Source organism: Solanum verrucosum, unplaced genomic scaffold, assembly GCF_900185275.1.
Source record: "Solanum verrucosum unplaced genomic scaffold, falcon-dt-bn FXZP01000307.1, whole genome shotgun sequence".
Classification (NCBI taxonomy): Eukaryota; Viridiplantae; Streptophyta; class Magnoliopsida; order Solanales; family Solanaceae; genus Solanum; species Solanum verrucosum.
In genome coordinates, this window is record NW_026020264.1 from 796,768 (window position 1) to 821,601 (window position 24,834).

Sequence of the window (24,834 nt, forward strand, 5' to 3'; positions counted from 1 at the left end):
CAAAAAAGGGTACAATGAACATTTTGAAGTTACTCCCTCCATCCATTTTTTATTTGTCCAATTTTGACTTAAGGAGCAATAAATAAAATGAAAATTTTACGATATCACCCTTTAAAACAACAACAACCAACATGCCCGGTGTAATCCCACTAGTGTGGTTTGGGGAGGATAGTGCGTACGCAGAGCTTAGTCCTAACTTAAAAGGAAGAGTTTATTATATCACCCTTTGAATATAATAAATTCAATGCTTTGGGAAATGCACTGGGAAATGACTATTGTTATAATAAGGGTAAATTTGAAACTAAGTGATGAATTATCTCTTGAATTTTAAAATTGGACAGTGGACATCTATTTTTATTTTTTTTATAAGATAAGTGGTATTAATAACAGCATCAGGAAGATGCATAATTTACAAGATATGGCATTTGAGCTTACAAAAAAAAAATCTCTAGCTAACTATACACACTATCTAAGCCAGGACATCTATTTTTAGTATAGTGGACAAGTAGTAGTGTACTGAGGGAGTAAATTGCTATCCAGTTTCTTGGGATACGGATTATCTGTTGCTTCTTTAAAACTACACTGATTGTTAATCTCTAGCCTACTTTTATACAGATAAGAAAACAAGAGGAACCTTTACTTTAACAACTTGACAATAGAATTGACCAATTCCCATTAAGCACATTGGGCAAAAAGAAGTATCTTCATATAGTTGGTTTAACGAACACAAGAAGGAGATTTTTCATGTGTTCCTTCTTATTTGCCAAAACATGGTAACCCCTCTTTCTCCTGGAGTGGAGTGCTTAGCTAACCTTCCTAATTGTCAATGGCAGTTAAGGCTGGGCACCGGAACGGGTTGTACCGGTACCATTCCGGTCCGTTCCGGTACCATTCCGGTCCGGTAGTATTTGGGACGAGATGGGATACATTGAACCGGTACACGGAACGGAACGGTACCATGATTTGGTACCGGTTATACCGGTACCGGTTCATCCCGGTTCATTCTGGTTCCGTTCCGGTACCGGTCCGGTCCCGGTAAATCATTTTTAATTAAAATAAAAAATAATATTTTTGTCATTATTTACTTTTATTAGCATTTCTTTTTTGTTTATTTAATTTTTTTAAAATTACAAACTTAAGTTATTTAACTTACAAGTTATAAGTATAATTTAATAACTTATAAACTTCAAAAGATTCAAATCTTTATAACTTATAACATAACTACATAAGCTCAAAAACTAAAAAAAAAACTTTATTAAACTTAACTTACAAACTTATATACGTAAAAATTTTAAAAAAAAATCTTTAAAATAAACTTAAGTAAAATTATTATAAATTTTAAAACTTAAATACTATAAACTAATATAACTTAGAAAAATAAAAAAAACATCCGAATTTTCGTAATTCAAAATAACTCAAAAAAAATAATTATTTTTTGAAATAGCTATATGTGCCGTCCCGTTTATCCCATCCCGTTCCGTTCCGGTCCATTCCAGTCCGTCCCGGTTCCATCCCGGTATATAGTGGGACGGGACGGAACTGAGCCTCCATCCCGGTAGTTCCGGTCCGGTTTATCCCGGTACCGGTCAACAACCCGGTCAAACCGTCCCGTTCCGGTCCGGTACCGGTTCGTTCCGGTCCGGTGGTCCCATTCCGGTCCGTTGCCCAGCCTTAATGGCAGTTATATAGAAAGGCAGAAGAGATTTGGATGGCCCCAAAATTCTGACATGATTCACCTTTCCTATCTAGTGTATATGTGTATACTGTATCGATGGCCCTTATATATGTTTATATCCTGTACGTGCAAATGCCTCTTATACATGTGGGAGGGGGAAGTTTGACCTAATCTATACGTATTGCATCCTTTGGAGTTTGGGGAGGTTTTCCTTCGTATTTATGCTTACTCCACTTTCTGGCTCAACACTTGATGTATACAGGGTTGCAACTTTGTATCATGCGCGGGTCAATCTTATTTTTATGAGTCATTTTTTATTTTTATTTCTGAACTTCTTAACCTCTATTTAGAAAAGAGCTTTGCCAGCCTTTGTGATTCTGCAGGCTCAGCTTAGGAATTGATTTTATGCTTTATTTCATATATTTTCTTGCATGTTTTTTGGGTTGACGAGGATTTTTAAATGTTCTCTATTATTTCATCTATTACTTTTTTGGCTCATTGTGGAAAGAAAGTGTTACTGCCATGTAGAAGGATTTAGGCACACTTGTCACTAAGGTGGTTACGTTTCTTAATTATATGGCATGGCTGCTGGCTAATTGTATGTTTTTATCATGGCAGCCTAGGAGATCACGCAACATGTCTACCCTGATTTTTCCTACATCTTGTTACTTAGCTTTTCGTCCAGATGCCATCTTCATTTTACTGAGGAAAGCTTACAAGGATTCTAACCTGGGAAATATTTGCAGAGTGGTAATACACTTACTCTTTCTCCCTATTAAAAAAAGCTTGTCCTTCGCTTTTTCCTCTGAGTAATTAGAAGACGTAACAGAAAGAAAATAAAGCAAGATTTAACTAGATACAAATTTTTACTTGTGCCTCTTCCATTTTTTGTTTCCAAAATGTTGAGAGTTCAAAACTGTGTGATTTGAAGTTTCTTGAGAATAAAAGTAACCTTTGCTTTTATATTAATTTCAGTTCTTGTCTTATATCTAGGCCTCTTGGATTCTGTGGAAGTTTCTTGGGCCTATAATAAAGCCGCCAGAAGCTTCACATTCTTGTAGTGAAATTACAACTTCAGTGCCTGATGAAGGATCACAATCTGACCCTTCCACCCCTCCTTCTTTTGCTGATTACTCAGATTTATTTGGAGATGAATTTAAGATACCAGAATATACATGGGACTCCATTTTCAGTAATGTCTTAGATATTGGCCTAGTGGAAGAAGGGATTTTACATGTTCTGTATGCTTGTGTATCCCAGGTCAATCACAACCAAAGCTTTCTGCTACAGATAAACCACCGTATTCATGTGTACTAATATTTGATGCTTCTTTTGACATTCAACATTTCATTTTTAACAGCCCCTACACTGCAGCAAGTTGGCAGATAATGCTTCTGATTTTTGGTTGGCATTGCCCCTAGTTCAAGCATTGCTTCCAGGTATACCGCTTTTGCGGTTCCATAATTACTTGATCATAGCTTGATAGTCTGCGTCGTTGATTTAATATTTGCTCAAAATTGATTGTCTTTTTCCCTTTATCATTATAAAAAAGAAAAAACTGACATGTTTTATACCTGAAGTGCATATCAATTTGAGACCTTAGGGTTTTGTGGAGAGTTCTTTTTCCTCTCTGTCAGGACTGTCTTTTAGTTAGATGGCTTCACCATTGAATATTGAATCCTCTTTGAGTATTTTAGTAACGGAAGAGCATTCATTATGCTTACTATTAGGAATATAAACATATTATTGAGTTAGACTGTCAGAGTTAACACTCAATTAGGCCGTTGTCAGCTAAATGTATATTTATTGTATCTTGTATTCCATTATCATCATCTTTTACATTCATTATTTTCCTTCTCTTATTTTCACTCGATATTAGAGTCTCTTATGATCTTGGTAGAGATTTAAATGGCTTCCGCCTACTAGTACTCAGACTTATGCTGTTTGCCGACCTAAGTTTTCTTCATTTCATAGTCTTATTACTATTGCCTTTGGTAATTGCTCTGGCGGCACAACCCCTCTTTCCAGTGATTGTTTCCGATATCTTTCTGTTGATTGTTCCGCATAACCGCTCCTCTTTCTGGTGACCGTTTTGGCAACACTGTGTCTTGTTTTGTTACTGTTTTGGCAGTACCATCTCTATTGGTCAGTATTCTGATCATTCTTCCAGCTAATGTTACCACAACAAATTTTCTGATGAAATTCTAGTGACTGTTACTTTTGAGTCAGTCTCTCATTGGTTGGATATAAGATGTGTCTCTCACCCACCTATTCCATTACAAGTTAAATTATTTATTATTTATTCTTTATCCTTTTCTTATTTTCTCTTGCTTTTCTATGACCTGAAGCACTTCGTCCTAGTATCAACAGTAGTGACCCAATTGATGAAGATTTGTCTCTGTGGAAACAACCTTTTGTACAGAAAGCTCTGTCCCAGGTAGTTCTGTGATCTTGTCATAACTTTTGTTTTGGTGTTTTTTTAATCTAGAATCAGTGTGTCATTACGGTTGCTATTGTGCAGATTGTTGGGACTTCGTCTTCATCAGTGTATCGTCCTCTGCTTCGTGCTTGTGCAGGTTACCTATCATCATTTTCACCATCAAATGTAGGTTTTCCCACTTCGTTTTAGCTTCTGTTCTGTCAACACAACATCTGCACTTTGGTTAATGCTGAACATTTTTCATTTGTCTTTCTCAGCCTTTGGTTTGTTATCCATTGAATTTTTATCTGGCAAGATCAACCAAGTGTATTTTTCCTTCGCTTCATTACCTGTGAATTTTATCTGGGAAGATGAGCCTGTTTTCTGCTTGGACTTTGGTTACCATTCTCAACATGGTCCCTATGCAGTTATTTAATTAAATATAGAGCTAGGAAAGAATGATACAATCCAAGACGATGTTACAAATGAATTGAAAAAAATATATTTTACAGTAGTATCTAGTTCTGTTTTTTCTTGTTCTGAAGTTGGTTCTCTTTACTAAAATCTATTTGACACATACTGGCAGGGGAGGGCTGCATGTGTGCTCATTGATCTTTGCTCTGGTGTCTTGGCTCCATGGATGCCTCAAGTGATAGCCAAGGTTATTCAATACTTTCTTCTTACTCTGCTGTGTAGGCTGTAGTAGAATTTAGGTTTTACATTGCAACCTTGCTTGTGAAAATTTTCTTCTTAGACTTCTTTTAATACAGATTGACTTAGCACTTGAGCTTTTGGAGGACCTTTTGCCTGTAATCCAGGTGTGTGTTTTTATTTTTCTTTCATTTTACTATAGTTAGCTTTCTGTGCTTATCTGATTGACCAGTAAACACTTGCTTGTGGACAATGAACCTTTTTAAACATTTAATAACCCAAGGAATGATGGAGAGAATATTGGTGCAGTACCTAATGCAGCAACAAAATTCCTATGTAATTTCTCATCTCTTTGTGAAGGCCTAGAAAAGTAGATTTAGTGGAAATTTGCAACTAGGAAGATGAATGTTTCATTGATGAGTGCAACTGCCAGATAAGGTTGCAAATTCTGTAGGATCTCATAGTACAGATATTTGAAGACAATGTTTCTTGGTAAAAGATATGAAGCATGGTAGTCAACATCATCGAACGACCTTACTTGAACAGGATCTGTTCTACAGTCTCATCTACTGTATCCTTGATTTTGAAGGAGACAGTCAACATTGTTCTAATAAACATGCTGGGTGGATGCCTTTGACTGCAGTAGTTTAAGGTGGCCTTTGACTGCAGTAGTTTACGGCTGGATGCCTACATCTTTGAAATCCTGGTACATAAAAAGCATATCTAATTGATAATGCTGATACTAATCACCAACCTAATACAGAGAAGCCATTGCTGATATATGACAGTAGTGCCATAATAGTACCTCTAGGCAGTCCTCCAGGTCATGATTCAGTTATCTTTTCTTGTGCTGTAACAATTGGATATTTCATATTAAGCAAAGATAATTTCTAACTTTTGGTGCCATTGTCTAACCATATTCTTGCTATTGAGAGCCCATTTTCATTATATACGCTTTTATTAATACTTACCATTGGACAAAATGTGTATCAGGGCGCCCACCACTCATTTGCTCGTGCACGTGCAGCCCTTAAATATATTGTCTTAGCTTTATCTGGCGTTATGGATGATATTTTGGTCAAATATAAGGTAATCTTTTGACTGAAATTTTTGTCAATTATTATTCAGGGAATTATATTATAATGATGATAAGATATGAGCTTAAATGAAGAAATGAGGATTCATATAGTCTACCACAACTTGTTTGGGTCTGAGGGTAGTTGTTGTATTATTCAGGGAATCTTACAATTGCTCTTTAGCTGTTCGATTTAATACCTTTAAACTTTTAAATTTGGGAACTTCATCATTTCAGGATGCTAAGCACCAAGTGCTTTTTCTTGTTGAGATGCTAGAACCATATCTCGATCCTGCAATAACCCCTGCACAGAGCATTATAGCCTTTGGGAACGTTTCTTCAGTTGTCCTTGAAAATCAAGAGAAAAATTGTGCTATTGCGTTAAATGTGATTCACACAGCTGTACTCAAGCCTGCTGTCCTTCCCTCTCTGGAAGCTGAGTGGAGGCGCGGATCAGTTGTTCCAAGGTAATAGAAGGATGCACAAGTCTTTCTTGAAACATTGAGTTTCTTTGTGGGAACTACTTCATTCTATGTCCTGTTTTATAATTCAGAACTTATCCCCTCTTGATTCTATACTGTTTTGATTTTATGGCTGATTTTGTAGCATGTTTAAATACTTTACTTCCTTTTTGGGGCTTGTATCAGTTAATTGATGTAACAGTGCCATTAATTGCTTTTGTATCCTGTTTTATGTGATGCCAGCTTTTGAAAGTTGCGAAATTGCAATCTGGTGATGGTCAACTAAGCTATCTATCTATATACATACGAAACAATCCAACCCAAAAACTGATTGCAGGCTTTTTCCAATTGATCAAGAACAACAATGGCCAATGAGGAACCTATACCTCTGGAGATACAGATTCAGATTGCTGAGTTAGATGTCACCTTATGGGTCCATTGAAAGAAAAGATAGAAAAACATGGGCTTCAATGAAGAAAGGCCTAACTGAAGGGAAAGATAAAAAATATATATGTAGTTAATTATAATGACCATAAACCCAAACCACAATGATGCAGATAAAAGAACATAAAAGTTATAACTAAGCGAGGTACTTATTGGACAATGTGGCTCTCTTCAGGACAGCTTGTAAAGAAATGGATCTTGGGCCTAACTCAACCCAAAAGCTAGCTCAAGATGTGAGGATTGCCCAAGACATATTAAAGAGATCATCCATCCCTTATATGGCCAATGTGTGAATATTTTACAGAGCTCATGGGTAAAAATGTGCATGCCTTAGCATCTTAGTGCGTGCAGCCAAGTGCTACTTAAGTGAAGTGAAGCAATCTATTTTGCACAACTTATTTCACACCTAGCTTCAGGGTTTAACCCTCTGTAAGAGAGTCTTAGAGAACACTGAATTGCACACCAAGACTTGGAGGATATTTTGTTAGCTAGGTAAGATAGTGCTTTGAAAGGGTGTCTAGTTTTATGAAAGGAATATCTTTAATTTAAAAGCCACTTTGGTAGTCTATGCTCAGTAAAGAGTAAGATGTCATCAATCTGGATGGTATCATGATGTTCTAAACCCAATGCATAGAATATATTCCAGTGATCATAATTATCTAAATGTGAAATAAAGTTTTTCGGTTTTTTTCTGAATATATCCTGCATCTTGTTCAATTCTGCTGCCAATCTACTTCGGAATTTTCACCTTGTATTCGTCTCAGAAAGACAGATTTCCTGTATGAAGTACTTGATTAAAGCAGGTTTTAGTACTGATGGAAATGATATTCTACATTGAAAATAGGTTCGGTGCTAAACATCTTTTCAATGTTTTTTAAGACTGGTGCTAAGCAAGTAAGAACTACTTTTCTTTGTCCTACGACTATTCTTATTATTTGTAAATGATTGATTGTTTAGTTGTTGGCGTCAATGTGCCTGGCCTGGACAAAGGTAGTCCATATACTGTTCATTATCTTGGAAAGAGGATTTCTGTAAATCTTTGAGAAAAGAAAAAAAAAGGGCAAAAGCTTTGTCAGGTAAAAGAACTTTAATGGGAATGATTGTTGTGGCGAATCCGATTGGGCTGTTTTGCTAGCCGTAATTGGTGAAACGAAATAGTTACTATTTTATTGAGCTGATTCTATATATAAAGGTGTATTATGTGTCATAGTGAAAGAGTTATCTGGTATCCTGAATTCTGTCTGGTAACTAGTGCTTAAGTGCATTTTATAGTAAGCTTTTTCCCAAGATATGCATATGATAGTAAGCTTTTTCCCAAGATATGCATACTGCTTGACTGAACTATATTTGTCTTGAATCAATGAATATGCAGTGTACTTCTCTCAGTTTTGGAACCTCACATGCAGCTTCCTTCTGATGTCGACCTTCGCCAATCTCCTAGTGTTGAGCTGCTAGGACCACAATTATTGAATGTTTTACCTCTTTCTTCTGTCCTACGCAATGCTGGAGCTTCTTCTAGATCTGGCAGTCATGAGGATTCTGATGCAAAAGTTGATTCTGATATGACTGGAAAAGGAGACATCCCTGTGGAAGTGAACCTTCTCTTTTCCCCCCCAGAGCTCAATGGAATCTCACTAGTCTCTGGGAGCCTGGAGAAAAAGTGCAGAGACTTAAGTTCTGATGTCAAGAAGGAAATTAATCAAATTGTTGAGAAGTCCACAAACAATCAGTTTGACCATGGCTTGCTATCTGCTATTGATAATACTGTTGAGTATTCTAATCTGCATGATGATTACTTTCAGCTTGTAAGTTATCGAGATTGTCAGATGAAAGCTTCTGAATTTAGGCGTTTAGCTCTGGACTTGCATTCTCAGTGTGAGATCACTCCGGAGGGTCATGATGCTGCTATAGATGCTTTGCTTTTAGCAGCAGAGTGTTATGTTAATCCGTTCTTTATGGTGTCTTCCAGGGACAGCTCACCTATTATGAACAAACTGAATACTAAGAAGCCGTGTAAAAACCATGAAGTTTCTGTTCTTCGAGAACTTTTTGAGGAGGACAATGACTTCAAAATTGTAGCAGATCTTGAGAGGAAAAGAGACAAATTTGTTCTTGAAATAATGCTTGAAGCAGCTGAGCTTGACAGGAAGTATCAGCAGAACTCAGCCGGGGAATGTATGACTCCCTATGTTGGGAATGATGAAAAACTTGATTTATCTCAGCAAGATATAAAATCAGCAGATGCTATCACCTTACTTCGTCAAAATCAAGCACTTATATGTGATTTTTTAATTCATCGTCTGCAAAAAGAGGAGCACCCGACACATGAGATACTATTGCAAATTCTGCTGTTTCTATTGCACTCTGGAACTAGATTGAACTGTCCTCCTGTGCTCATTGTTGACACAATCATAAAATCTGCTGAGCTCTTAAACCAGCAGCTGAGAACTTTTTACTATCAATTAAAAGAAGGAATTGTCCAGTTTAATGAGTGGAAGCTGCAGGCAGTTCAACGTCGCTGGATTCTTCTTAAGAGATTGATAATTGCTTCAAGTGGTTGTGATGAAGGGTCCGAGCTTTCAATTAACTACAGGAGTGGTTTTCGGTTTGCTAATCTAGTTCCTGCTTCAGCTTGGCTGCAGAAAATACCTGCATTCTCATCTTCAACTTCCCCTCTTGCCCGTTTTCTTGGCTGGATGGCAATATCTCGTAATGCTAAACAGTATCAGAAGGAGAAACTCTTCCTTGTCTCAGATCTTTCACAGTTGACATATCTCCTATCTATATTTTCAGATGAGCTTGCTGTAGTAGGTCACCTGGAGCAGAAAGATGACAAGAAAATTGAAGAATCTGGTAGCAATTCAAGTTCTAGGAAAGGGGGTGAAAGTTGTAGTCCACAGAATGGAGATCAGTCTTTTTCTGTTATATACCCGGACATAAATCAGTTCTTTCCCAATATGCAAAAAGAGTTTGAAGTTTTTGGGGAATCTATATTGGAGGCTGTTGCTTTGCAATTAAGATCCTTTTCTTCTGCTATTGTACCAGATTTATTGTGTTGGTTTTCTGATTTTTGTTCATGGCCTTTTTTTCGAGAAGAGAACCAACCTTTTTGTAGAAGATCTACTGGGTTTGCAAAAGGTTTTGTTGCTAAGAATGCAAAAGCAATTGTCTTTTATGTGCTTGAAGCCATTGTAGCTGAGCACATGGAAGCACTTGTACCAGAAGTACCAATCTTGATGCAAGTTCTTGTTTCCTTGTGTAGGTCTTCATATTGTGATGTGTCATTTCTCAGTTCAGTGTTGCAATTGGTAAAGCCAATTATCTCATATTCTTTGGGAAAATGTTCTGCCAATGAGAAGTTAGTGAGTGATGATTCATGTCTTAATTTAGAATCATTATGCTTTGATGAACTTTTTGACATCATCAAAGATGAGAATCATAACACTCCAAGAGAGGATGGATTGTGCAGGGCAATGCCAATTTTTGTTTTGGCATCGGTGTTTCCGGATCTATCCTTGCAACGCAAAGTTGAACTATTGCAGTCTTCTATATCCTGTGCTGATTTTGCTTCTTGTGAGCCAACTACTTCATTTCATGATTATCTTTGTGCATATCAGGCTGTAATAAGAAATTGCAGAGTTTTGCTACTTGAGACATTGAGAGGCTGGGGTGTCATTCCCTATGCTATATCTCCGTTGTCTGAAATGGATTCTGCAACATGTGATAATAGATCTGAACAGCACTCAACTTTCCTTTTGGATATCTACTCAACTGAGATGAATGAAACAAACATGGATGATAATGCTGTTGTGAACAAGAAGTCCCATCTCAAAGTTGTGGAAGTTGTAAGATTCTTAAAGGACCTAGAAGCACTCATTTCTAAGCTAAATCCAACTATTGAACGATGCTTTAGGATTCACCATAAATTAGCAGACAGTCTAGCCCTTGTTTCTGCAGAAAGTTTCGTGTACTCAAGATGCTTATGTTTGGTTGCTGAGAAAGTTCCAGTTTCTGAAGGCAGTGAAGAGGGAATTCTGCTTAAGATGAAATCTATTTCAGATTTCACTGATTTTTGGAAAATCAGTCTTGATGGACTTGCAGAAATGATTCTATTGCTTCAAAAGAACCACTTGTGGGAGCTTGCTTCTGTGATCCTTGGTTCTGTACTTGCTGTTCCTCAACGCTTCTCTTTGCATAGTGTAATTAGCAATGTATGCTCTGCAGTTAAAAATTTCTTGCATGGTGCCCCAAGTATTGCTTGGAGGCTTCACAGTGATCAATGGATCTCTCAGTTATGTGAAAGAGGCATCCACACCTACCATGAATGTGAAGGTTCTCTGATTGATCTGTTCTCTTTCATGATTTGCCATCCAGAGCCTGAGCAACGATTTATTGCACTTAAACACTTGGGGAGGCTCATGAGCCAAGATGAACATAGTGGGTCTGCTTTATTATGTTCTAGTATTTGCGATAAAGTAGCCTCATCAGTAAGTAAGTCTTCTGCATGCGAGCCGATTATATCTGCGCTTGTTTATGGTACATGGGATCAGGTAGCTTTGCTGGTTTCATCTGACCCATCACAGCGTTTAAGAATCCACGCAATGGCTCTTCTTGTCAACTATGTACCATTCTCTGAAAGACGCAACTTGCAATCATTTCTTGCAGCAGCTGATACAGTTCTACAGTGTTTGACAAAGCTATCACAACCAACCTGTGAAGGACCATTAGCGCAACTTTCGATTATACTTTTTGCCAGTATTTGCCTATACTCTCCAGTTGAAGATATTTCACTTATTCCTGAAAATATTTGGAGCAGTATTGAAAGCTTTGCATTAGGAGGAAATGGTATAATTTTCTTGTACTTTTCTATTACAACCAAAAGTAGATTTAAGATTGAGTTCTGTCAGTATTGTGCTTATTGTGCTATCCAATTTGTCTCATTTTTTCCAGAAAGATTTCCTGTCAGCCTTGAGAAAAGAACTTGCCAAGCTTTATGTAGACTGAGAAATGAAGGGGATGAGGCTAAAGAGGTAATAGACCAATAAGGAGACCGATTTTCATTTGTCACTTTCTTAGTGATTTATAGAATTTTCGAACATCAAAATATTAAATTCCTGCTCTCTTTTTTCTCTCTCCAATTATCAAGCTATTAGCTTGACAACATTATTCCTGTTAAGTCCATCTAACGTGAACTTCTTTGCATGGATAAAAGATGTTGAAAGAAGCTCTCTCTTCAAATTCCCAGCAGCAAATGGATCCAGATTTTGGTCATACACGCGAAACAATCCTTCAGGTATATACAATCTTAGTCCAGTAAGTCTCTTGTTAATGATCTATGTTTCATCAAGATGTCCTACTTTCCATCTGACACGATATGTATAAAGTAACTCCAGTTGTACCTTTGAACATTGTCTAGAACACATATGGTATTTGGTTTGACTAAAACAAATAATTGCTTTCTATGATAAAAATATCAGCTGATTTATATTTGATTTTAAGGTAGCAATCAGCATCAGCATCATTCCTTTTTAGTTCAATGTCTGATGTGGTCTTTTCCTATTCACATTTGTGTTGATTTCTCTCGTGTGAGGAACTAACAAAGGAGGAGTGAATTATAGGGTACAGGATAAATGTGTTCATAGAATTATATACAATATATATAATACCTTTTCTCAATCTGGGACAATGTGTAACATTTTAGTACACCAACAATCTTATGGTCTAACATGAGTTTGCAAATTGTTGAATTGTGTGGACGATCTCATCTAAAAGCTTAAGTTGTTAAAGAGAGCACACTTCATTTACTCAATTATATTCTCAACACACCCTCTCATGTGCGGGCCTCATTTTTTCATGGGTTAAGCACGTGAAATTCTTTTATTTTATTTTTATAATGGGTGTGGTGTGATTTGATCCCATGACCTCTACCTGCTCTAATGTCATGTGGAAGTGTGTGACCATCTCATCTAAAAGCTAATGTTGTTAGAGAAAGTAGACTTTACTTAATTATATTCTCAACAAAAATTATGAATACACTACCATAGTAAAAGGTTGCTCATTGTAAAGAGGCACACTGATGAGTTTTCTCTAGGAAATAGCTGTAATTGCACAACACTAGAAAAAATATTGGCAGTTCTGTGTGCCAAAGCATGTTTAGGCTCTAAAGCTAGGTATGATGCAGATTGGGCGCTTTGCCTCAAGCATTCATCACTTCAATAAAGCCCCTAAGGCCCCTTAGTGTGAAAGAATCTGACTTTTGGCCTTGGAAGATAATATGGGAAGTCAAGATTCCATACAAGGTAGCATGCTTTACATGCTTAGTGGCAAAACAAGTTGTCCTAAATCAAGATAAGCTAATGGAAAGGGGGTCAGAAGCTATGTCCTAGATGTTTTTTGTTGAAGCTGACTGGGATGTAGATAGGATGACAACTTTATTGAGTGAAGTGGAGAATTTTCCTGGCACTACTGTACAATCTGATACACTGAAATGGAGATATTCAGGGATGGGATATTCTCTGTGAATAAAATGTGCAAGGGCAATAGTGTGATGCAAGGTGAGTGCCCAAACATCTGGAAGAGCATGGCTCCCACCAAGGTTAAATGCTTCACTTGGCTAGTGGTGAAGAGAGCATGCCTTACACATCATGAGGTTCTATAAAAGAATGGGAGAGTAGTAGTGACAAGATATTTTTTATGCAATGAAACTGGGGAAACAAATAACCATCTTTTTCTGCATTGCAAGTTCACTACACAACTGTGGAACCTCTTCCTCAGCTTCACAAAGACTGAATGGACAATACATGAGCATACTGCTGATTTGATGAGCTTCTGGATGAGAAGAGGGGGTGGCAAGAGTCAGGAAAAATGGAGGAGGATAATACCTTCTTGTATATGGTGGACAGTAAGGAAAAAGAAATGGAAGATGTTTTGAAGACAAGATCAAGTTCATACATGATGTGAAATGGAACTGTTTAGTGTCTTTATTTATTTGGTGCAAAGGGAACTGTATAGAGGAATTAGATGAGATGGTAGATTTATTAGGTGCTCTGTAAAGCTTAGAGTCTAATTGTACTTGGAGGTGGTCAGCATTCCTTAATGCTGAAGAATACAACAGTACTTATTCTCATAAAAAGAGTGACAGAACAACTTTGACAGATTTTCATCACCTTGAGGTGAATCAGGTGGACTATGCCAAGGAGTACATTGGAAGTTTTAGCTTGCCGGAATAGAGATGATAATCTGTTAGGACAGAGGGAAAAATATAGGGAGAAATAGAAGGAGAAATGGAAGATTGTCCTAGCTTGCATCTGGTGGACAATTTGGAAGGGAGAGAAACCAAAGGTGTTTTGAAGATAAGAGTATTTCTCTTCAGAGGTTGAAGATTAATTGTCTAGTGCTTTTCTACTTTTGGCGTATTCATGAATATCCTCAGGAGGCAGAGGACATTCCTAGTGTTTCAGATTATTTATGAGGTTTAGGTGGTAGGTTTTGCTCATATGAATACTACTTGTAATTATTACTGAAGAACACCTTTGGTGTAGTTCTTTGTCTAAAATAGATATGTTAACTGCTAAAGAAAAAGGGGTACATCATATCTAGCATACTGACTTCTCTGACACTAACATGGACATTCTAGGAATAAGCCCTGCTATTACCAACAACTAAAGACCCTACAATGTAAGAAATAATAATAGGTAATTTGAAGTGAAAATGAAAAATGAGAATAAATCAAAATGCTAACAAGAGAAGTTAGTAAAATTCAGTTCTCTTTATTGTAGCTAGCGCTTGAACCTTTCATGGCCTTTCTTCATATTATTGTCTTGTCTCTTGTAGAATAATAAGCACAAGGCAGTTTATATTGATTCCTGTTTCTGAACTCTTCATTATGTTTCTTTCCCTTGACTTATTAGTTGTTCATTTCGTTGTTTGGGCATCTCTCTGTAGATAGTTCCATCAACTGGTAATTAGTACCCTCTTGTATTTCTGTAAACTATATTTTCTCTAATTTGACCTTAATTGTCTTTAGAATGCTATATTGTGTATCCATTTTTTCGTTCAATTTTTCAGGTCATATCTGATTTGTCCACTGTCAACTCATACTTTGACTTTTTCTCAAAGGAATGCCACCAAAAAGTTCTGGTAAGGATTTGGTAGCTTTATGACATTCATTATTACTTGAGCTTTTCTCTTGACACTGTAGCTTCAATTCTTCAAGGAATTGGAGGAGGCCGAGATTGAAATGGAACTTCTTCAGAAGGAAAAAACAATGCAGGAATTATCAGCTGAATTTAAAGATCTGCATCAGCTTCCCTTCCTAACTGGTAATACTTTCTAATAATATGTGCATATTTTGTATGCTTTGGAACACAAAATTCTATCCGTCATATCAGTGCATGTTTTCTTGTAAGTGAGACTGCTAGGTGCTCCACTGAATAAAAGGTTGACTTCATACTGTTGCGTGAACTACCGCAGAGCAAAGTGCTACAGCTATTTTTTTTTTCAACTACACCGATTGACAGGGGCACATAGATTTTCTGACATTCACCTTTTGAAATTCTATTGTGCAGATTCGGCAAGGCAAGATAACCGCTTGCAGCAAATCAAAGAGGAAATCAAATCCTTGTATGCACCAACTACAATCTATATATACTTTGGATAAGAGTTGTATTTTGTAGCTGTATTTATTGAACAGTTTTATCTTTTTGTTTCTTCTGGTTGCTGGTTGAGTGTTCAGAAATAAGCTTATCATTAATTTATCATGGGTTTCTGCATACATCCACACTTCACTGTCACTTTGTAGCCTCAGGGCTTCAATTGTTTGCCTGGGCATGCTGACTCTTTCTAGTTAGAGCTTTATTTTTATGCATCACTTTGAAAATCAACTTGCACTTGTTTGACTGTTATCATATACCTACTTTTCTGTTTGCTACCCCACCTCCCCCCAAGAAAAAAAAAAGAAAAAATGAACCTCCAAAAAAAAGAAAAAATGAACCTCTGCTTTTCTTCGTTGCCTTTTGACCCGTTTTAGGGGTTGGTGAATTCATTACGCACTTGTTTAGATTTGTACTTTTCTTTAGGGTAACTGAGATGTCTTTCAATGTCTGTGATTCACTTGTACAAAATGTGGGGTTGGTGGTCTCCTATATGTATTTGATGCAGGATAAAGGTTATTTTGCATTAGACTATAGTTTTTTGTTCTCTATTTATTTGTTCTGGTAAGTTCTCTCTAATTCATGCAGATGTGCTGATGTGAACTGATGTTAGTAATTTAACTTTCAATAGAGCATCTTGCCTTTCATCTCCTACCTCCATCCCCACCCATGTTCAGTAGAACTGATTGATTGAAGAAAATGAAACACGCGATATTCTCTGAGGACGCTTATTAGTTCTACACTCATCTTCTCAAGGAAGAAAAAGAATTAGAGGAGATTGACCTTAGACTAATCACTAATCTATTTAAGCTCTTATGTGTATCTCTTCTTACCAGAGAAAAGGCCAAACTCAAAGAGGAGGTTGTAGCACGCAGGCAAAGGAAACTACTCGATAGGCATGCCCGGCAAAAGTTCTTGGAAGAGGCAGCTCTTCGAGAAGCTGAACTTCTACAAGAGCTAGATAGGTTTTTCCTAGTGTCCCTCAATTCTCGTGCTTACATTATTTGATGATAACATGTTAATTGTAAAATGTCTACATGATGCTACTGTGTTAGAGAGAGGATGGCTGAAGTAGAAAAGGAGATTGAGAGACAACGTATGCTGGAGCTTGAACGTACAAAAACCAGGGAGTTGCGACACAGCCTTGATCTAGAGAAAGAAAAGCAAGCACAGGTATGAAAGATGATCATAGCTCAATTGTCATCCCTTGGTTATGACAGATAGGACAAAGTGTTTCAAATTAGACCTATTAAAATGATGCCTAGTGGATGCTTAGGTTTTGCTTGTATCAACGATATTTCCCTTTATGCCGAGTGACTTTTCTGAATATAGTGGATATCTAGTGATACACATTTTTTAATATGTAAAGCAGCAGTAAACATCATGTCAGCTTCATAAAAATAAAAAGCTTCTTTTTTGTTCAGGGAATTCAGACTCCTAATACAAATTATCTTTTTTACTTTATTTAAGTTTCTTTCCGAGTTTTTTCTTCTTTCTTTTTCCTTTGTCTCTTCCTTCCTTTTTAAATATTGCCTCAGTATCTGGTTGCTCTCTCCTTTGAATTGTTTGTCTTAATCCAGACCTAATGACACATTTCCATCAGCGGAGTGTGTGGACCTTTCACCCTCCCCTTTATACTTGATTAACCATTTCCTTGTAATCTTAAAAGTAAGTGTGTGAGACACCATTCGGTGTAAAGAACTTGTATCCAGTGGCGGAGCCAAAAATTTCGTCAAGGGCGTTCAAACTTTAAAAGAGAAAAAAAAAAATTAGTTGAGTGGTTTGCACCAAACTTTTTTTTTTTTTACTGATGGGTGGGTCCACCCAAATCTAAAATTAAATTACATATCATTTAACCAAAACATACGAAAACTTAAAACTATAAAGCGTAACAATTCACTTAATATGGATCGAAAAATATAAAGAAGACTATGTTATACTCTAACAATCATTTAAAATGGATCGAAAATATATAGAAACAATAAAATCTCAATTATTCGGTTAATAAATTCATTGAATAAACTGTAACAAAATTTAACTATTCACTTAATGTGGATCGAGAATATATAGAAACAATAAATCTTAATTATTAGGTTAATAAATTCATTGAATAAATTGTAATAAAATTTAAGGCTAGAAATAGAAAGATAAAAAACTGTGTTAAAACGCAGCAGGCCAGGATCGAACCTAGGACCTCAACGACGCAAATGAGCATCCTTACCGCTGGATTGCCAGCCTCTGTTGTTTAAGCATGTTCATTAATTAAGATATCAAGTTAATAGACTTATATACACGGTCGAATTTTCCGACGAAGGGTGTTCTGCTGACCACCCTTTCTTATCTATAGCTCCGCCCTGCTTGTATCCTCATCGTAAGTGATTATGCTAAATTAAATTTAAGTTTCATATGATGGAGTGGAAGTCTTGCATGCCGATTTCACCTGATCTTTTTGCAGAGAGAACTGCAACGAGAACTTGAGCAAGTTGAATCTGGAGTTCGATCGAGACGAGATTTTTCATCCACAAATAGTGGGTAAGTTTTGTTGCGTAATACTTTTGTTTCATGATAAACTATAGCATTTTTTTTTTGGCATCTGAATGTTCTGTGTTGAGAAAACTAGTTTAGGTTAATCTTTGGCTCAGACTCCTTCCAAAACCCTGTTCCCTCCGGGGGGGGGGGTTCTCACCTCCCCTTTTCATTTTTCAAAACTGCAACATTTGCTTTAGTTATTGCCGGTGGACATAAGAATTCTCTTATGTCTAGGTTATGTTGTATAATGGCAAGGGTGAATGTCAAGGCATAAACAGGTGGAAGCACTTGCCATGCACATAAAGTCTTTCTAAATTGTTCAGGCTTGTCACTTCGATGTCATATAAGATTACCACAAGATTTACCTTGGTCCAAGATGAACATGGGATTACTTTTTTCTTCAGGCAAATAATTTTGTTTTTATGGACAATGAAAATACTGCATTTTCCAATGGTTGAGTTAGTAATTCTTTCCTCTAGCTTTTCTTTCTCATGGCTATTGAATTGTCTTCTACAAAGAAAAGAATTCTTACTGTCCAGTGGGAATAACTCAAGAATGCAATGTTAGCTGTGCATATAGATGGTACAAATTGATTGAGCACATCATTGTTATGTCATGCAAGATTTGAAGAGTCCCTTTCTTGTTCCAGGATGAGAAGAAATCCCCTCTAATCTTACTCAAAAATAGTGTTGTTTTATGAACTATGAATGCACTAAATTTGATGGGTAGTAGAATTAGTAATTCTTTTCTAGCGTTTGTTGCTTATGTCCATGGGATTCTGGTTGTGAGAACTGATATCATGGTCTCAACAGCACATTCAAAGGCTGTTTAATGTAGATGTCACATCACTGCCTCCAAAAATGGTGGCAGTGGGAGTAAATAAATCATATTTGTCCTATTCTTCTCTCTCTTGTCAACAAAATGGTTGCAACATCAAGCAGCAATAAGTTGGTCTGTTTCTCAACCAGTATTAAGTGTCAAACTGAGAGTGCTATTACTGACTTCCATTGGATTATGTTTTTGCTCTTGACAATTGATTAATACAGTGGTTTAGTGCAACAGAATTTTGAAATCCAAGGAATCCTCTCTTGATGTGTTTTTCAATCTAATGCAGTAGGCCACGAGAAAGATACCGTGAAAGGGAAATGGGAAGAGCAGGTAATGAAGGGACCAGAACTAGTACAGGGATGACACAGCCTGAAACTGCTACAAGCTCATCAATGGTAACCATGCCTACTGTTGTTCTATCAGGGGCAAGGCAGTTCTCTGGCCAACATCCAACTATTCTACAATCACGTGACAGAGATGAATGTGGCAGCAGCTATGAAGAAAACTTTGATGGTAGTAAAGACTCGGGGGACACAGGGAGTATTGGGGACGCAGACCTGGTATCAGCACTTGAGGGACCATCCATGAACTTTGGGTCGTCTCAAAGGCATGGTCCCCGGGGGAGTAAGCCTAGGCAAATTGTGGAACGAAGAGAACGGGATGGTAGACGGGAAAGTAAATGGGAGAGAAAACATTAAATTAAGCACCAACAAGATTAGTCGCATTACCTACCAAGCGTGATGGAATATACACTTCCATTACAGGTCAAGGAGTAGTGCTATAGGATGGTTATCAATTTTTGGATAACCAGATTTATCTGTGTTAGCAAGAATGTTGTTGTTGGTATATTTATCTGTAGAGGAAGAAGCTCAAGGAAGACTGTAAATTCGCAGCACTGTCCTCATAGTAAGCTAGGGAGTACCTAGTCGAGCTTCAGGCCGTTTTGTAAAAGTAATTGTACCATTATCTATTGTAATGACATGTGACTTTTATGTTCAAGATTTTGGCAATTTCTGGTTGTTGCTCTTGGATTGTTTTGCTTACAGCATAGTGGCCCTTTTTTCTGGGGAGAAATATGTGTGACCTGAGTCGATTAGATTGTTTTGTTAACTTTTGCTGGTCAATTCATTTGGTTGAGTTCCTAAAAGTTTGTGCCCCATCCATTATTCTTGAAAGGTATTGTTTAGTTTAAGTTAACGACCCAAGACCAAGGTTAAAAACGTATGTTACAAGTAACATCCAAAATCTATATATGTGCGTGGAAATATTCCTTGTGTAACAGTGAAACATGAACTTAGATCTGTCTTTCCTGATACTTGCATTGAGATAATGTTGTTCAGATTTGATTAAGATGGCGAGGACATAACAGAACCATGATGGTCCTGAGGATCTTGTCCGTTGGATCGTTGCACGAGTAAGAACCGAAATGAACCAACTTTTGAGAAGACAGTTCATAAATATAGATTAAGTTGGTTCTATACAATGATGTCAAGTTGTTACAACAATCAGGAGAAAAACAACAAGGGCTTGGCTTACTTCATTAGAGAAGGAGATCAATCAGTATTTCCCTATCATTGTGTATACATCACCAGGAATGGCGACTACTTCTCCGTAGCCTTCTGCGAAAAGGCCTGCATGCCTCTATGCTAAGATCAACTGCAGCAGCAAGCGCCATGAAAATGGCTGCGTCTTCCACACAGGTCACATGTCGCATGGCAAGTTGCACGAGGGGCTTGCTGCATTTCCCGTCCCCTTGTACTCGACAGCTCATGACAAAGCCGCCTGCAACAGGACTTAGTGCTGCGAAGTCTCCGCTGCTTCTTGGACTAGGCAATGGACTCGTTGCTGCTCGAACCTGTCTGTCCGTGTCTATGTAGAACTCACCACCCTTTTCTGCACTGATCAAGATCTCAGACATGAGGAGATCGCCACCATTTTCTTGCCCCTCAGATAGAAGATGGAAGCGACAGCAAATGGTATCTCTGATCCCACGTTCACGCCATGCTTCAAGCTTTCCCCATGGCTGCCAACATCCGGGCCTGCAAACATCAGGATGAACAATCAACCAAGCTCCTGGGTTGGATTTGGCAACCCAATCACAACCTGTCGATGGCACAAACGGAGTTGTTATGAACGCTGCTGCAACAGCCGAGCCAGAGAGATCGTGTATCTTCACTTTCCATCCTTTCCTCTCTCTTTTCTCTACGTCAAGTTCAGAACCATCAACTGAAGTTGACCAAAAATTATTTAATGGATCTACCGGAGATACCCTGTAAGTTCAGTATAACACACAACAATTACAGAAAAGACCCGAATTCTAAAATCAGTTAGGGAAGGAAAACAGGGTTAGACAAGATAAGCCTTGTAAATGCACTTTATATCGTCTCTGGTGAAAAACTACAAACAGATAGATTTAAGAGTAAGGAATAGAAATGAACCAACTTAAATTTAGTACCCTGAACTGAAGCATATTTGAAAAATAAAAAGAACCATATAGTACCTGTCCTGACTAAACTTGCAACTGAAAATAGGTTGCTTGATGTTCCCCTGAAGCTGTACTATCTGGGGACTTAGTTTCGTTTTATCTTCAAACTGGAAAACATATCTTGGATCAGGGTCCAGCTTCACTCTCAAATGAAGCTCCGCTCCAGGTTTTCCAGTATCCTGTTTGTTCTTGCCAATTCCTATCCAGCCATTAAACAGAGTGACTGGCTTTCCGTCACCCCACTCAGGACCTACTTCCAACTTAAAAGTCCCAACTTGCTGTCTCTTAATACCAACTCCACAGTGGCCACCTTTGTGTCCTGTGAATACAACTATCTCTAGACATGCGTGAGGCGCATAAAAACATCCAGGTTCAAGTAAGGCTTTCAAATCAGATTCTTCAAGATAAAAGCTGGATGCAACGTTGTAATTATCCACAGTAGCTTCAGGTGAGGAAATAAAGGGAACAGATGATGTCTGTACAGGGAAACCTCGAAGACGGATCTCGCATACACAGGGAGAAGAGAGTGCACTTATCCCTGATTTTGTACCATTTAAAGTTGTCCCAGAGAGTCTCAACCCCAACGACCCTATTGACAGCCTAATAAAAGCCTGAGGATCCATTCTGGTCAAAACATTGCCATATGCTGTACACTTCGATCTCACAATCTATTAAATCCTGTCAGTCAACAAGTGAAGGTTAGGATGGGGAGACTAGAAGTAGTTAATAAAGGTCAAACAGGAGTTATCTCAAATTCCACATTCAATTGCAGAAAGTAGATTTCCCTATTATTCACTCAAAGTAATGAGAAACATTCAATTTAATGTACTTCTACTTTATAATTGAAAAATTTCCTAGGGCTAGTGGGCAATGGTTTGAAATTCAGTGGAGAATGGGTCCCTCCCGTCTACCCTTCTACACTTAAATACCCAGTTTTTTTCTACGTCTACAGTTTTTCAGCGAAACAAATTATCACACTTGCGCAATGCTAAATGAAATTGACAGTGTAATCTTTTTAGAACTAGAGATATAGGACATCACATCTCCATGAAATGCCCATGGGAATAGAGATGGCAACATAAGTAAACGATTAGTTTTCTGACCTTTTTGCCGCCTTCGCTTTTAAAAAATGGCTTAATACATAGCCAGCCCCTTAAACTTGCCAGGATATTTCATTTAGACACTCGAACTAAGCTCTGTTACAATTGAACCCTCAACTCCTAATAAAGTATTTCAATTACACCTTCTGTGCAAATTTGCGAAAATTTTTGCGTGTGTTTTCATTCATCTATTAGGTAAGTAAGTTAACCCCATAAAATATGTCGTCTCATTTAATTAAATGCATAACCTCAATAAGCTGTAAAACCTCAAGCGTTTTCTACTTGAGGTTGTAATAGTCTAATACATATACTCATATGGTGACTATATGAAATATGAAATGTGTGTGGAATAATCTAATACATATGCGAAATACGAAATAATGTTTGTAACAAGAGGGGAGAAAGATATGTATGGAAAAATCTAATATATATGGTCACCATAAAAAGGAACTGTTGCGCAGGAAGAAATATCAGCCATTTGGTGCAGAGAGATCACAGCAAGTAAAAGCACTTCATTTTGATTGGTATGTTTGATTCACATCCTCCAGTAAAATAAAATTGAACCTCTAAATAGCACAATATCCACGTATTTTCTTAACATGGCTCTCAAAATATAATATACTTATATCTCAAAAGGGTAAATTGGCTCCCTTGTTTATTAGACATTGATAAGACAAAAACCATCAGTCTATCGAGTGCAAGCTTATGTCCTTAGTGAAGTACAACTGATAAACAACTTACCTCATGGTCCAAGTAAACAGACCTGAAAAAAGACTGGCATGTTTGGATAGTCTGAGAAAACATGAACACGTTGAGCAAACTGTAACCACCCCAGAAGCAGCAAAAGGTAAGGTGTCAAATTTTACTACAAAAATGGTCACATACCTTGAAGTTCTAAACTTCGTAGGTAGCAACATAACCTATTCATTCGGTCCCCCCACCCCCTCCCAACCCACTTTCCCACTTCCAGTATACTTTACGGAAAAAACCTCAAAGAAAGAGGAAAAACGACAAGAAACGCAACAACTACTACACATTAGTACTATCCTAAGATCAAATGTTACATCCCTTTCAAAATTGCACTTCTTGACGCTTTTTCACTTTAATTTTTAAAAGTAAGAGCAAGAATATTGTATTCAGTGCTAATTGTATTATTTTTAAAAAAAAATGGTAATTGTTTCTATTTCTGCAGAACAGTACATAGGTTCTATTCAGTGCTAATTGTATTATTCAGTGCAATCTTTGAGCCGTCTTCTTCTATAACGGTCAACCGTTTAGCGAATCTGAAATATGTTGTTTTATGTGCTGTAATCAAGGTTGAGAATAAAATGAAACACATTTCCAGGTAAATAGCTCAACAAGGCTCACAAAACATTTCTTAATCAGGAAAAGTTCTCTAAAAGCTGCTAGAAAGCATGTATTGTAATCCACCTCTGCCTAAGAACTCCCTACTTTCCAACTTTTTACACAAGCAATCATATCTAGCTTATTTAGATACTTCATGAAAAGGATATTCACTGCTTTTCTATTAGTTGCCATGTTTTCTTCACTATCGTTTTTTTTTTTCATTACTACTTTGATTTGCTTCACTTGAGCCGAAGGTCTTTCAAAAACACCCTTTTTACCTCCCGAGGTAGGAGTAAGCTCTGCATACACTCTACCACCAGAACACCCCACTCCAAATTTCACAGGGTATGTTGTCGTTTTTGAAAAAAATATTCACTGTTTTCATGAATCATAGTCACTTCTACATAGCACTCAAAAGTTTACCAATTACAATAGCTTCTGACAACAAAAAAATCACTTCAGTTAGCATTTTCCTGACAAACAAGCTAAAAGCAAAAAAAACTTTAAGTCCACTAATTCTTTTTTGGGTCTTTCAAGTTTCAAATCCTCCAAAGATACAATTTTTAACCATTAATTGTGCTCAACTTGTTCAAACAAGAAACCTGTACACTGAACAAAGGTCAACCATCTTTAACATTTACTCAAAATTAGCACAAAACCACATATAACACACCAAAAATAAACATGAAATTAAAGATTATAATAAATACTGTAATAAGATAACAAAACAAACCCACCTTTTTTTACAATGAATCTTTCTCTTCCTTTATAGCAACACCAAAGCCACTTTTAGAGCTGCAAACACTCAAATCCTTCCAAAAGCCTGAGAAAATCCTCATAACTTTGTCATTCAAAAAAATAAAAAGACTTTTCTTTTCACTTTGAAAACCCAAAATTCCAAAATGGGTCTCACCCCTTTTTATCTCTCTTTAGTAGATCCCAATTAGTAGTATAAAAAGTGAATGATTCAAAGAGAGATGCATATATAGCAATGATTGAAGCAAATCCACCAAAACCCAAGAACTGGTATTATGTAGACTCTGCACAGATCACGAAAAGAACCGATCTTTAAACTATATTGTATAGTAAAATTATTTATTTATATGCATATTTTGAAAGTGGAAACACATATTTCTGTATATTTATTTTTATTTATTAAATTAATAACA

At 37.1% G+C, this 24,834-nt stretch overlaps 3 protein-coding genes across 9 annotated transcripts in view; 2 read left to right on the forward strand and 1 right to left on the reverse strand.

Moving 5' to 3' along the window:
* Positions 1-19,743, forward strand: part of LOC125833707 (uncharacterized) — a 78,235-nt gene extending 58,492 nt beyond the window's left edge. For all 7 annotated transcript variants that reach the window (XM_049512882.1, XM_049512883.1, XM_049512881.1 and 4 more), the window contains exons 8-26: positions 2,294-2,425; positions 2,669-2,935; positions 3,036-3,114; positions 4,024-4,112; positions 4,197-4,280; positions 4,681-4,755; positions 4,865-4,912; positions 5,739-5,834; positions 6,058-6,287; positions 8,098-11,570; positions 11,676-11,755; positions 11,938-12,018; positions 14,793-14,864; positions 14,941-15,046; positions 15,293-15,347; positions 16,213-16,341; positions 16,432-16,549; positions 17,832-17,908; positions 19,020-19,743. In XM_049512882.1, the coding sequence (XP_049368839.1) occupies positions 2,294-2,425; positions 2,669-2,935; positions 3,036-3,114; positions 4,024-4,112; positions 4,197-4,280; positions 4,681-4,755; positions 4,865-4,912; positions 5,739-5,834; positions 6,058-6,287; positions 8,098-11,570; positions 11,676-11,755; positions 11,938-12,018; positions 14,793-14,864; positions 14,941-15,046; positions 15,293-15,347; positions 16,213-16,341; positions 16,432-16,549; positions 17,832-17,908; positions 19,020-19,431 (5,703 nt within the window). In that variant the 3' untranslated portion in view covers positions 19,432-19,743. The remainder of the gene's footprint in view (positions 1-2,293; positions 2,426-2,668; positions 2,936-3,035; positions 3,115-4,023; positions 4,113-4,196; positions 4,281-4,680; positions 4,756-4,864; positions 4,913-5,738; positions 5,835-6,057; positions 6,288-8,097; positions 11,571-11,675; positions 11,756-11,937; positions 12,019-14,792; positions 14,865-14,940; positions 15,047-15,292; positions 15,348-16,212; positions 16,342-16,431; positions 16,550-17,831; positions 17,909-19,019) is intronic.
* LOC125833719 (citrate synthase, mitochondrial) overlaps positions 5,836-24,834 on the forward strand; it is a 346,970-nt gene continuing 327,971 nt past the window's right edge. The window contains exon 1 of the mRNA XM_049512904.1: positions 5,836-5,846. The gene's annotated coding sequence lies outside the window, so the exon portion shown is untranslated. The remainder of the gene's footprint in view (positions 5,847-24,834) is intronic.
* Positions 20,153-21,919, reverse strand: LOC125833722 (uncharacterized). Its single transcript, XM_049512908.1, has 2 exons — positions 21,234-21,919; positions 20,153-21,003 (listed from the first exon to the last, which is right to left on the reverse strand). The coding sequence occupies exons 1-2, from the start codon at positions 21,839-21,841 to the stop codon at positions 20,319-20,321; spliced, it is 1,293 nt and encodes a 430-aa protein (XP_049368865.1). The 5' UTR covers positions 21,842-21,919; the 3' UTR covers positions 20,153-20,318.

Excerpts from the sequence above, each read along its gene's own strand:
- LOC125833722 (XM_049512908.1), bottom strand. The coding sequence starts at position 21,841 with ATGGATCCTCAGGCTTTTATTAGGCTGTCAATAGGGTCGTTGGGGTTG. Across the intron at positions 21,004-21,233 it reads TGCAAGTTTAGTCAGGACAG|GGTATCTCCGGTAGATCCAT; the intron begins GTACTATATGGT and ends CTGAACTTACAG.